The 14,774-nt window shown below is 42.2% G+C and overlaps 1 protein-coding gene and 1 pseudogene across 1 annotated transcript; one reads left to right on the top strand and one right to left on the bottom strand.

Annotated features, from left to right (window-relative positions):
* Positions 1–802: 802 nt before the first annotated feature.
* Positions 803–2,457, bottom strand: LOC148844346 (pyruvate kinase 1, cytosolic-like). The gene is made up of 7 exons (XM_088959539.1): positions 2,434–2,457; positions 1,649–1,727; positions 1,591–1,595; positions 1,421–1,492; positions 1,246–1,305; positions 962–1,106; positions 803–822 (listed from the first exon to the last, which is right to left on the bottom strand). The coding sequence occupies exons 1-7, from the start codon at positions 2,455–2,457 to the stop codon at positions 803–805; spliced, it is 405 nt and encodes a 134-aa protein (XP_088815665.1).
* Positions 2,458–4,362: 1,905 nt separating this feature from the next.
* On the top strand, positions 4,363–13,538 carry LOC148844345 (heavy metal-associated isoprenylated plant protein 39 pseudogene; annotated as a pseudogene).
* The last annotated feature ends 1,236 nt before the right edge of the window (positions 13,539–14,774 follow it).

Here is a 14,774-nt window from a genome sequence, read left to right as displayed (position 1 = left end):
AAGTGGTGAGAGCTAGGAAGAAGATTATTAATATAACAGATTAGCAATCATAAGCAGGGCCCTTCACTGGCGAGATTTATTTGATCAGTTTTAGCTGGAGAGAAGTTAACACTACAAGAAAACCGGTCTAAGCTGGCTTAGGCCTTAAAGACTGCCAGCTTTGATCTAAGGCGGCAGTCTTCAGTCCTCCCCTTAAACCTCTACTGGCTTAGATGCAAAAAGACTGCCGCCTTAGGTGGCCAGTTCAAATTGCTCTAAAGCAGCGATCACACCAAGCCGCTGGCTTAGCATTAATCAGGTGGCGGTTTAGACCGCCGGCTTAGATTTCTATCAAACTCTCTTGTGTTCTTAGCTGGCGGTCCGAACTGCTGGCTTATATGCTAATTGGCCGCCGCCTTGTGTGTTGCTTGTGGCTAAACTGGCGGTTGATCTTTTTTTTTTATTTTTTTTTATGCTAGGTTAATTCTAACATTTTTTTGGTCATGTTGATAGCTAAGCCGGCGGACATGACCGCTGGCATATACCTATTTTTTTCAAAAAAAATGCATATACCTGCTTAATTGCAGCATTTTTGTGGTACCTGAATTATTTATTGATTTAACATTTTCATACCTGTTTAATACAGCAAAACCATTTGATAAAAATCAATTTAAAATGAAATCTATTTATTCAAAGATTATATATTAAAATATCCAAAAGACATTGTTCAAATGCAATATCCAATTAACATATAAATAGTACAAGAACATAAAAAATAATCGAATTCTCTAATAATGCAACACATCTTCCAATGTCTCTGCACCTAAAGAATTGCATCACTTCCTGCACCCATTCAAAAGTGAAATAAGTATAAATCTACAGTACCAAATAGCTCTTAGACATGTAACTTCAAAAAAACAAAAAAAGATGCATGATAAACCATGGAAAAATATGAGGATCTCCCACTTGGGATATGACTTGCCATCCAATACGGCATTTGCAACATCAGTAGCCTCAGCACGAGTTGGTCTCAGGTTATTAGTCATATTGTCCACAACTTGGGTAACAACTACAGGTTTTCCAGACATGTTGCACTTGTAGACAGCAGATTTTTGAAATAAGAAAACCTGATCACAATTCAGGAAGGATAAAGTATCATATCCAGGTTAGTTCCAATGGTTAGCATAGCAAATCGCTAATACCAGATGGTTAACCAACAAGCAGTGTTCAATGGGTTGGCAGATTTTCTAGCCAAACAAGAGGTACATAGGACTCAGCTATGTTGGGCTCAACTGTACATAGGATCTCATCAAAATGGGTTAAGCCCTGCAAGAATCGAAGAAAGGTTGCATTACTCACATTGTCATACAAGTACTACTGCGAAGAAGATGGTCAAAACTACATTAATTTAGAATGTACTAATAATATTTTAGAAGCTTACCTCAACATTTTCAATCTTTGCAAAAATCTGAGTCTGACTAAGGTCAACCAATTTAGTAAGGTACTCACGAGCCTGCATCATCAAGCTCATTATGTTAATTAACAGCTAATTTTATATATTTAATCCCAGAATATTCCTTGGAAATAGATTACATATGCACATGTATATACATAAACTGTAACAACGAAAATAATCTAAGCATGAATGTCCACACAAAGTGATTCTTACCTGACGAACATCCTCTGCATGACGGGTATATGACAAAGACAAAATCAATATTGTTTCTGACACTCCATGTACTTATTACCTGAAATAATCAATGAAATATCATGAAACATAATGGACAAAAACCTATAGGCAAGCAGCAAAACACCATAACATTTAGTGTGAGAAGATTCAAATTTTAAAAGCACCTACTCAATCTGAAAATCACTGAAGATCAAGCTAACACTAAGAGATCCATAATCACTACATGAAAGTTGCTAAGTAATAAATCTTTCATTTTACATCCATAATCACTAGATGAAAGTTCATAAGTAATAAATCTTTACTTTTACATTCTAAAGGTATCAAATGTTTCATCATGTCCACCCACCCAACTCAAGAAACGCAACTTCTAATAGCCATACTATTGTTTAGCATTAAATGGAGCATATAAATAGTTCTATAGTAGGAAAGATTATTGCAAAATAACTAAAACTTACTTCTTTATCTTTATCAGTTAGGGTAGGCAGGTCAATACGGATTTGAGAAACATGCAATGTGAACTACTTGGTTCAGAAACCTGCAATGAAAGACACAAGTTTACAAATTCAGATTAGTGTCATTTCCACTAGGCAAAATAATATCTTACTCGAAATTACATACTTTACTGAACTACTTGGTCCTCCACCCAGACTAATTGCCCCAACAGGTCACACCACCCAAGTTTTTATGTTTTTCCACTTCTTTTTTATTTCTTTTTAGCTGGGGGTTAGAGACAAAAATTTTTTTAAATCGGTATATAGACTAACCTTTGAAATGCTAGGACCCTTCATTTAGTTTCATAATGTTATGGATGCATTCGTGGGGAAGACATACCGCCGCTGGCCGCAGCAATGAGGAGGGGCCCACACGACAGCTTATCCTGCCAGCTCTCCACCACCTTACCTTATCCCATCTATTCTTACTTTATCTATTAGAAATAGGAGTTAAGTTCTGTTCTTAGTAGGACTTTGTTTACCTATTAGAAGTAGGAGTTTGATTTAAAGTTGGATTATCCTAGCCTAGTCGAATTCAATAAGGAGTCACCTCTTGTAATCTCCTATTTAAGGAGTTGTGAATTGGGAATAAAGGCATTCAGTTTTTCACTCAAGGGAAGAGTGAGGAGAGTTCGGGTGATCTCTTGGACAAATCACCCATCAGGTTGCCACAATAGGGTCTACACGCAAAGGGAGGGGCAAGGGGAAGCTAGAGGTTCTCCCCGTGAACCGACCCATGACGAGATCCTATGCCTGGGCCCATAACATCTTGGTACCAGAGCCTACCGTCATGGGAGATCTGGAGTCGCTATCATCCAGGGTCCACGAACTGGAGCATAGGCTCACAGAAACCAGCATGGAGGTTCATGAGGCAAGGTCAGTCTGGCCGCCTTCCACCTAACGGAAGAGGCACAACTCTGGTTCTACCGTCTGGAGCAGGAAGAACTCGGGCTCAGTTGGGAACAATTTAAATCCTATTGCCTCCTCAGGTTTGGACCCCCGTTGACAAGCAACCCGCTGGGCGAGTTAATTAACCTCAAGCAAACTGGGACCGTGGCAGAATACCAATGACAGTTCCAAACCCTTCTCACCAGGGCAGCCTCGGTATGCCCAGATCAGCAAGTAGATATGTTCACCGCAGGGTTAGCAGAACCCCTAAGGGTGGACATGGAGATGCAACACCCTCCCAACCTGGTCACAGCAATGAACCCCGCATGCTCCTTTGAACGGAAACTGCAGCTCACCCACGGAACACTCAATATAGGTCGGCCAGCAACGACCTAGGCACCTTCGAAGACAGCAGAAGTGTCTCCTTCGAAGACCACCAGCAGGGAACAGAGGCCTCCTACCAGTAACCCTAACAGATTGGCATCAAGTATAGGGAGTAGCAGGACAACGCCCAGACGACTGTCCCGAGCCGAGATGGCAGAATGGCGCACAAGAAGGCAGTGCTTCAACTGTGATGATCTGTACTCCTCTAGGCACAGGTGCAAGAAGCTATTCTGTCTTCTGGTAGACAAACCCGAAGAAGATGAGGATGAACCTGTAGCATCAGATCCCGAGATCTCCATCCATGCAATCACGGGGATCAAAACCTCACAAACCATGCAACTAAGGGCACTGGTAGCAAGGAAACCAGTATGCATTCTCGTAGACTCCGAAAGCACCCACAACTTTGTCAGTGAACAGGCTGCCCGCCAGTTAGAATTACCGATGGAAATCAGGCCGCAATTACAGGTAGCCATGGCAAATGGGGAAAGAGTTCACAACCCCGATATCTACAAGGACACCAAAATTCAGGTCGGATCAGAATCTTTCCTTGCTGATTTATTCGTACTCTCCTTGGATGAATTCGACATCGTCCTAGGAGTCAAGTGGCTGATCACTCTAGGGACAATCCTATGGGATTTCAGCACCCTGACAATGACATTCCACCTGGATGGAAAACCGGTTACATGGCAGGGAACCAGGATAAGAACAAAGACGCAGTTGCATACACTTCAAGGTGAGAACTTGCATGCAACAGATATGGAGAGGCTTCTCACAGATTTCTCTACAGTATTCCAAGAACCCAAGGGGCTCCCACCATCCAAAGCCTGTGATCATCAGATCCTTCTGATAGCCGGATCAGATCCCATCGTCGTCTAACCCTATCACTAGCCACACCGACAAAAGGATGAAATAGAAAGGCAGTGTGCGGATATGTTACAGCAGGGGATCATCCGTCCTAGCCGCTCCCCCTTCTCCTCTCCGGTTCTGTTGGTACCTAAGCAAGATGGGACTTGGAGATTTTGTGTGGACTACAGAGAGCTTAACAGTCGAACGGTCAAGGATAAATTTCCTATCCCCATCGTAGATGAGCTATTGGACGAACTCCATGGCGCCCAATACTTCTCAAAATTAGACCTCCAGTCGGGTTACTTCCAGGTCCAAATGACTCCCAAAGATATAGAGAAAACAGCCTTCAAAACACATCATGGCCATTTTGAATTCCTAGTTATGCCATTCGGCCTCAGCAACGCACCTTCCACGTTCCAGTCCCTGATGAACGAGGTATTTCACTCCCACCTCCGCAGATTTGTCTTGGTATTCTTTGACGACATCCTAGTATAGCAAGTCGTGGGTAGAACACGTGCAACATCTACGTACTGTTTTTGAACTCCTGCGACAACACCAACTCTTCCTTAAGCGATCCAAGTGCTCCTTTGGGGAACGTCGGGTCCTTTATTTAGGACATGTGATCAGCGGGCAAGGGGTCACTGTGGATGACTCCAAGATTCAGGCGATCAAGGAATGGCCCTGACCGCAATCCGCCAAGGCTCTCCGCGAGTTCCTAGGGTTGACAGGTTACTACCGCAAGTTCGTACAAAATTACGGACTTTTGGCGGCCCCACTAACCAATCTGCTCAAGAAAAATGCCTTCCACTGGGATAATACAGCCGATGCAGCCTTTGCGAGTTTAAGAGAAGCCCTCTCCTCCACACCGGTTTTATAGCTGCCAAACTTTAAGCTTGAGTTCACATTCGAATGCAATGCATCCGGCATCGGCGTTGGTGCCATACTACAACAGCAAGGGCATCCGGTAGCCTTCTTCAGCCGCAAACTAGCTGACCGCCACCTTAAATTACCCGCCGACGAATGTGAACTGATTGGGCTGGCTAAGGCAGTGCAGCACTGGAGGCCATACTTATGGGGAAGGTCCTTCATCGTCAAGACAGACCACTACAGCCTCAAATACTTGTTGGAATAACGGCTTACCACTTCGCCGCAACAGCATTGGGTCAACAAACTACTTGGTTTCGACTTTCGGGTGGAATACAAGGCAGGAACCTTGAACCGTGCAGTAGATGCCTTGTCTTGCCAAGAAGAAGACAATATGCTCCTCCATGCGATCTCCCAACCCCGAGCCACCCTGCTGGAAGACATCCGGAACACACTGCCGCAATCACCAGAGTGGAACGATCTTGTCCAGAAAATACAGTCCGGAACGACCAACCCAAACTAGTCCATGCACGACGGGTTGGCACTATACAAGGGATGGATATATCTCCCAGCCGACTGTCCCTTAATCCCCTCCGTCATCTCCAGCATACACAACTCCACGCATGAAGGTGTCCATAAAACATTGCACCGCATCCATGTTGATTTCCACTGGCAGGGTATGAAGGCTTCGGTGCGGAACTTCATTCAGAATTGCTCTATGTGCCAACAACAAAAGCGGGAAAACTTGCACCCAGCTGGCCTTCTCCAACCACTTTCACTCCCAACTCAGATCTGGGCCAATATTTCCATGGACTTCATTGAGGGCCTACACAAGGTTGGTGGGAAATCGGTCTTATTCGTGGTGGTGGATTGTTTTTCCAAGTATGCTCATTTCCTTCCCTTATCCCACCCATAAAGCGCGGTTTCAATTGCCCACGCCTTCTTTACCCATATTTTTCGATTGCATGGGCTACCCGAATCCATCATCAGTGACAGGGACCCGGTTTTTACTAGCACCTTCTGGAAGGAGCTATTTCGACTGCAGGGAACAGCCCTAGCCTTCTCCTCCGCCTACCATCCGCAGACTGATGGCCAAACGGAGGTGGTAAACCGAACAATAGAGATGTTCCGCTGTTTTGTGGGAGACCAGCCACGGCGTTGTGTAGAGTACCTTCCGTGGGCCGAATACTGTTACAACACGTCTTACCACTCCTCTCTTGGCATGACTCCCTTTCGGGTTGTTTATGGTCGGGACCCTCCCCGCCTATTGTCTTACGAACCCGGTTCAACACAGTTGGAAGAAGTGGACCAAAGCCTACAAGACCGTGATGCCGTCCTAGCCGAAGTCTCCCTACACTTACAGCAGGCTCAGACGCGCATGAAGAACGCCTACGATCAGCGCCACAGAGAATTAACCTTTGAACTCGGACAGTTCGTATGGCTAAAGCTCCAACCCTATCAGCAACACTCCCTCAGACACAGAGCTTTCCCTAAACTGGCTCCCAAATTCTATGGGCCCTTCAAGATTTTACGGCAGATGGGGAAGGTTGCATATCAACTCGAGCTACCAGAACATAGTAGACTCCATGATACCTTCCACGTGTCCTTACTTAAGCCATTTATAGGGACTCCTACTGATAAGATACCTCCCTTACCACCCTTAAAGGACGGCAGACCCATTCTCTGACCTCGGGCTCTTGTCCGGTCCCGCGTCAATCGGGGTACCTTAGAAGTCCTAGTGGAGTGGGACGAACTACCATTAGCTGAGGCCACCTGGATCCCCTGGTTTGATCTTCACAATGCCTATCCAGATCTCAAGCATGGGGACAAGCTCGTTGCCCATAGACTTGTTCATGGGCCGGGTGGCCCAACAGGCCATCCTGGCCCGGCCCGACCCTCGGGTGGGCTTGAACATGCTTATACGCCCGCGAGCTTAAATTCGGGCCAAAAAAGCCGACCCACAATAAATTCGAGCCGGGCTCGGGTTTTGTCAAAATAGCCCGGCCCGAGCCCGGCCCGGCCCGACCTAATATTAAACTTAAAATTAGTTATGTGATTATGTCCATTTGAATAAACTTTTTGATTTAAGAATGTAAAATTGTGTTTTAAAATATAAAAGAAAGGGAAAAATACCATCTTGTAGGCCCTTTGTTCATTTAAATAGAAAAAAAATATTATCTGAATTTTAATTCTAATTTGAATAGAGAAAATTGTTTTTTTTTTTCAATTAGGTCAGGCTTCGGGCTCGGGCTCGGGTTTCGGGCTTTTTACCAGGGTCGGGCTCAGGCCCAAGTTATAGGCCCGTTGGTCGGGCCGGGCTCAGGCTCGGGCCTAGTATATTTTCATTAATGACAAGTGAAAGCCCGGCCCCAACCTGACCCGGCCCATGAACAGGTCTAGTTGCCCAGGAGAGGTGTGATGTTATGGATGCATTCTTGGGGAAGACATACTGCCGCCAGTAGTAGCAATGAGGAGGGGCCCACACGACAGCTTATCCTGCTAGCTCTCCACCACCTTACCTTATCCCATCTATTCTTACTTTATCTATTAGAAATAAGAGTTAAGTTTTGTTCTTAGTAGACTTTGTTTACCTATTAGAAGTAGGAGTTTGATTTAAAGTTGGATTATCCTAGCCTAGTCGAATTCAATAAGGAGTCACCTCTTGTAATCTCCTATTTAAGGAGCTGTGAATTGGGAATAAAGGCATTCAGTTTTTCAGTCAAGGGAAGAGTGAGGAGAGTTCGGGTGATCTCTTGGACAAATCACCCATCAGGTTGCCACAATAGGGTCTGCATGCAAAGGGAGGGGCAAGGGGAAGCTAGAGGTTCTCCCCGTGGACCGACCCATGACGAGATCCTACGCCCAGGCCCATAACACATAATACTTTTTGAAGCATGCTAGGTCTACATGAGATACATGATTTGCAACTCAGGAATTTCAACAGATCAAAGGACCTTCAAATAACCCAGTCAACCAAATTTTTCTTGTGAAAGAACATTAATTAAATATTAATTAGATATATACAACATAGCAAAGTCACTATCCTTTTCTATAGGATGGCATAAGGGCCACTTAACCCAAACTTCTGGTTTTCTTTAAAACCCTACCCCCTAAACAATATCTGTCAATTTACCCCTTGTTCAAACGGTTGAGTTTTGGTGGCAGTAAGAAGTTTCACTGTGGTTTAGACATTTTTGTTTTGATCAACCCACTATGGTTTAGATATCTAAGCATCTGTTCCTCAATTTTGAATTGTTGTGTTTGCTTGATTAGAATGAGCAATCAATCTGATTCTTGATTGTAGAATTATGTAAAGTTCAACTTAGCTTTCACTATGTCAGGCATGAGGACTTGGTTGTTGCACTTGATCTCTATGAATTTCTTTCTAGGTCCACATACCCTGTTGGTAGCAGGGCTGAAATTTATCTCTTAATCCCTCAGTAAGAGTGTTATCAATGAGACCAATTAGTTTAGAATTCTTGGTGTATTTTGTTTCAGGATAGTCCTTTTTGGGTACTTTCTTGGCTATTGGTTTCAGGATAGTCCTTTTTGGGTACTTTCTTGGCTATTGGTATTTTAATGTTAATTTGGATGGGTAAGATGCTTTACTGGCTAGGTGATCCAAGAGATGGTAGAACAAGTTAAAGAGTTGGGTTATTGGTACATGACAGATACTCTATGTTACAATGTGGATTGAAGTTTTTGATTTCTTGGGTTTGCGGAGAAGCCTGCCTTCCACAACTGAATTTAGATCAACAAAAAGCACTCCATCAGGGCTGGAAGCATTTTAATTTTGTATCAGTATGTTTTGGATTTGAGTGAATCTTTATTTGTTCTGTACCTAGAGAGAAGATAAAAGAGAAAAAGTAATAGGGATATAAAAGAAAAAGGCAAGATAGTAGGTATACTTGAGATATATTTTTTTCTTATGAGAAAAGAGAAGAGAACAAAACTAGTTGCTTCCATTGTCATAAACTATGCTTCTCTCTATTAACTTATTGAGATGATGGCCCTATTTTCTGATGCATTGAAAATCTATTTAGCTACGATGACAAATTGCTTAAGCCTACACTATGAGTTGATCACTGGGATTCACATTACACGAAACTCAGAAACCATCCACCCAAGGACAAGGAGTGCGTTACTGCACAGGACACCTAAATTCTACTTTCCAGATTTTAAAAGAACCCTGATGGAACCTCCCCACATGAACAGCCGAGGCTTGGTCCTATGACCATCCCTTTGTTTTAAAGCTAAGTAGCCTCTGTATTATGTTCTGTTGCAGTGGAATGTTTCATAATGCCATCATTCAGACTGCCACTCTAGCCATTTAGCTTGTTAAGCATCATTCAAACTTTCATGTTTCCCATCTCACTATTTAATTTTATCAGTAAAATTATTGTATGATGCCTGTATATTCCTAGTATTTTTTTCTTTTTTTTTTTTTTTTTTGGGGGGGGGGGGGGGAATGCATTGGAGCTCCATCTGGGTTCCCTACCCTCAAGATGGTTCAGATGTCGATAAATCTAAACCATTCAATGAAGGGATTCTTTCTATGCATGTGGTCTATAAGCACTAATCAATTGTTTGTGCTTTATCAATGGACATATATCTAAGAAGCAAGTAATAGGGTCCCCCTAGGAATATGAGATGAGCATCAATTATACCAACTGCAATTCATCACTTGGGTGAGATATAAATGAAACAGTCCACCAGAGGAGAATAATGCACTGTATATTTGCATTGAAAGACTCTGGAGTACTCAGTACGAAAGAATGACCCTTAGCAACTATACTACAAATCCTGTAACTGAGTTTAGAGAGTTACAGGTGAAAGAAGCTAGCTGGTGGGAGAGGGTGGTTTGAGAGAATGGGGTTTGGTGGTTCCACAGCAGAACTTACTTATTATGAATGTGTCTAGTTGGGGCTAAGCTGACTTTGTAGGGGAAGGACAGACGTGTCAAACATTGCTGGGCTGAAAGTATCAGTCTTATCAAAAATGCAGAAAAAGCTGTTTCCACTATATGGTGTGGGCCATATAAAAAGTGCATGTGTGGCATTTAAAGGCAAATATGCTGTTCATATCACTAGACAAAAACGCAACAGTGAGATTTAGTAGGTAGTTTTGTGTTTGCCACCAAGCTCACTCCTGGACCCGCTTTTTTTTTTTACTTCTATCTCTTCAAATTTAATCACAAAGCTCAAACCTTTTGATTTGTCTAGTTATAGCCATCTAGATCCAATCTTCTGTGCTGTCTGCTATTTGATTCTTGGAAAGCTATATGCCTATACCTATATGAGTTACAGTTCAATGTTTGAGCTGTCACTGGATAAACCATGAGCATGCTAATGTTTTGATTTCACTAGTTGGCTTGACAATTATAGTTAGAAAAAGAGTTGTGACTACTATGTTTCTTTTGCTATCTAATAAACCAAGCATTCCATCCTTCTCTGGACTGGTTAGCATTTTAGGGTCATCCAACTAAATATATGTGAAGGAGATGGATTGTAGCCTGCTAAGATATATATCACCCAAAGAGCCCAATATATAATTTTTTCACTTGGTTATATATGAATTTGATCTTAAATTTCATGGTGAATTCAATATGGGTTAATAATATCAAAGCTTTTATTTCTCTGTACAATATATGGACTTGGAAACAGAAACTACGGGAAGAGGGGAAGAAATGATCCATAAACTATGCAACAAATCCAGTTGGATGTAACAGTACATTTGAAGAAATAAACAAAGTGCAACCACCTTCAAAGAAGAAGATAAGAAAAAAACAACAAGAAGAAGAACCAACACAATTCCAAGCGTAGGAATATTTGAATAAAAATAAGATGAATTATGCATACAGCTATGTTCATGCAAGCTACAAGTTTCCCAACTGATCCCATCCAAAATATATGCCACTTTCACTTCACTCCCACAACCCTAACTCTAGATAAGCTCTCGGTTGATAGTATGCTAGCTGCTTTAGTCTTAGAAGAAGGGTTCTTCTATAGGTCTAGGGTTTCCAAGATGAAGACCATACAACAGGTTCCTCCTCCCATGTCAAGTAAAGGCCTGAATCATCATCTCCTTGGGGAAGCACAAGTGACCATCCGACTCTGTACCTCTTCAGGAGCGCCCTTACATCATCCACCACATCGTCACTGAACTCAACTGGTGAGAAGGCCTCCTTATAAGCCTATCACACCATTGTCTCCCCCTCTCTCTTCTCTCAGATTCCTCACTGCAGCTACCACCATCACCTTCATCACAAGACAACACACTAATGGGTGTTCTATAAGGTGTCCTGTTCAAATTTCAATACTCCTGGAGCACTCCCTCTCCAACATCAATCTCTCATTGCTGGTTGGAGGAAAACTCTCCTCTAGCATCTCAAAAAACAATGCGTAAAATCTGAGGCATTCACCGAACCACCACATTCCCAGAAAACTGATTCAAGAGATCTAAACGTGCACCAAACCCTAACCACCGATTTTTCAATTATATTTTTCTTTAAAAGTCATTAGTTTAAAGAGGAAAATTAAACTCAGCATGTAAGAAAATCTTAAACTTCAAGGCTATGGAGTTAGAAGTCAAAAAATAAAACCTAAATGAAACCCGATTCAGGTCAAAGAATTTAAAATCTAACTCAACCATAAAGCTGAATATACCTAGATTTGAATATCGATACGATACTGGACATGTCATATTGTTATCGATTAATAACAGTACGACATATGTTATGAATACAAGTGTATCTTGTCAATCGTTCGTATTGAATGGATGCGTATCGGCTCGTACCGCATTGTATTGTCCGATACGCACGATAAGCGCTGCATCCATTCAATAATCTCCATAAAGACACAAATGAAGTGATTCAAAGTCATCTCACCTAATACGCGTTTTGTGCTTCCAAACCAGTAAGTTATTCTTCATTTCGTGATATAATGTAAAATAAAACAAATTTTAGGGTAAATTACAAAGACCCCCCTATACTTTGTTTTGTGACAAAAACACCCCTTGTACTATGACCATGAGACAAAGACCCCCTTCCGTTATCCTTCCATCCAAAAAGGCTGTTATAATATTTTTTAATTCCCATACTACCCTTGAAGATGGGAATTGGAAATACTCCGACGACTGGATTGAATCCATTTAATCCTGACTACAACCAAATGGCGATTGGCTACTAGTACAAGCAAGCAAATACTACAACCAAATGACAATTCGATCTTAAGCCGACTACACTATCAGGATTGTACCAACAAGCAAATAATACAGCGTCATGAGAAGAGAGGCGGAGAGTTGAAAATACTAAGTTACTAACAACGATTGCTTGCTTCAGACTTTAGAGTTGAGAGTTAGACATCGACGCCGCGGGATTGTACCAGCTAGTACTTGAAGGTCGTTTCGATGGGAATCCCTATGTTCTGATTGCCAAAGGTGATATAAGTTGGAGATCCAAGTACCCACCTTCCACCTAAGCTTTCCATTATTCTTGATTTTGATCAAGACGGTACCAAAATTATGCTCTTGAGAAAACGAGGCAGCGAGGTAAGGTGCAATTGGCACAGACATGTCGTAGATGAACGGAGACCAAACGTTGATGTCTTTGTGACCCTGGTAGGTGGGTGGTAATCTAATCGGGAGGGTGATCTACTGATTACTCTACATCGCACACACATGCTTTTGGGGCTCTTTTGGAATCATATTGGATATCCACTTTATAAGTTTTGGTTTTCCATAACCTTTTTGGAAGATGAAATTCGATTCTTTGGTTCCTGGTTCTTGTTGGACTTTATTTTGTTCTGATTCAATGGGAGTTTCAGAACCTTTGATTGTATCAGGAGTTTGATTTGATCTTAACTAAGACTTTTTTTGTTCATTTTTTTAACTAATACAGAAGGTGGTGCTAAAGTTGGATTTACATGATGACAAGGCCAAGCAGAAGGCCATGAAGGCAGTCTCTAGACTTTCAGGTATCAAGATGATCTTTACCCTATTTTCTTATTGAACTGAAGTAAGCAATCTCAATTTTGAGAAAGAAAAAATAGCCTGAAGCTATCGAAATAACTTTTGCGTTTTTCATCTTTATGAATTTGTAGGAATTGATTCTATCGCCATGGACATGAAAGAGAAGAAATTGAAAATCGTCGAAGATGTGGTGAGCAAGCTATGCAAACTCTGGCACATAGATATAGTTTTTGTAGGGCTTGCAAAAGAGCCAGAGAAAGAAGGAGGAACCCAAGAAGGAAGAAAAGAAGGAAGAACCCAAGAAAGATCCAGTGGAGTAGTAGATCTAGAACATGGTCAAGGCCTATCAGGATTATAATCCCCACATGACCACTCACTACTATGTCCAAAGTGTGGAAGAGAATCCAAATGCTTGTGTTATTTGTTAATTCTTAGATATTTAAGGAGGGGAAAGGAACAATCTGAGATGCTAATGGATTCGAAATTCTGAGTGTATTGTCGACGACTATATCTGAGGCGAGATACCCAAAACAGGGAGGCTAATATGTATAGTTTTAGGTGAGAAAGTTCCCACCGAAGATGTTAAACTGATATACCATAGTGTCTTGCAGTGTGAACTGGGGCTTGGAGGGTTAGAGGATCGCCCATACAAGGAAAGAATGAAAGAGGGTGGGGAAAAGAAGAGAAGAAAGGGAAAGGGGCAAAAAAAATAAAATAGAAAAAGTTTAGTGGAGTATTTTGGTAATTTAACGTGTTCCGTCATCTAACTTAACGGTCAAGGGGGTTTTGATCTTACGATCATAGTATAGGGGGGTCTTTGTCACAAATGTTACTATGGGATGAAAGGGGTAGAGTCCTCCTTCAGTCGGTCCTTGGTGCAGGATCCTCCTAGTCACCTTGTCCTATACAACAAAGCCAGATGCATCAAAAACAAATTTGCAGTTATTATCTTTTGAGAATTGGTAAATTGAAAGCAGGTTAGAGGAGTCATCGGGACAGTGAAGAACATGATTTAGGTGAAAAGTAGAAGATGGCTAGGTTAGAGTGGAGGTGCTGGTGTGTTTGATGTCTAAGCCATGTCCGTTACCCACTGTGACCAAGTTGGAACAAGCATAAGGAAGCAGATTAGAAACTCTACCAAGATCTGGAGTGATGTGGTGAGATGCTCCGGTATCGGAGTACCATGTGCCGTCATCAAGAGGATCATGAGAAGTTGTTGCCATTGCAACTAGTTTATGTGGTTTATGTCTACCTTGATAGGTGAGATTCAGCCTCTGGAAACAGTCAATGGCTATGTGTCCAAATTTGTTGTAGATTTGGCAAGTTGGTCGAGAGTCGTTATTGGTTGGATGTGGACACATAGTGGATCAGTTGCTCCCTTGATTAGATTGTGAAGGTCGCAAGGCGACTGCATTTTGTTGCTGGCATTTGGAATCATACTATGAAGTGTTTTGGCGATTTGAAGAGTTGGGATGGCGAGAATGTTGTTGTTGTTGTGTCTTGGCTACCACCAGGGCATGGGAGTTTTTTGTAGGAGCATCTTCTACAAGAGACATTTCTTCACAGATGAGCAGGTCGTGGAGTTCTTCTAGCGTAACTACTGCAATTCAGGCATGCCCATGAATAGTAGAGGCAAATGGATGATATGATGAAGGCAATCCGTC

The sequence above is a fragment of the Nelumbo lutea genome, chromosome 8 (genome assembly GCF_056320005.1).
Source record: "Nelumbo lutea isolate HS-2025 chromosome 8, American lotus-T2T, whole genome shotgun sequence".
NCBI lineage: Eukaryota > Viridiplantae > Streptophyta > Magnoliopsida > Proteales > Nelumbonaceae > Nelumbo > Nelumbo lutea.
This window is presented reverse-complemented; position numbering and strand designations above follow the sequence as displayed.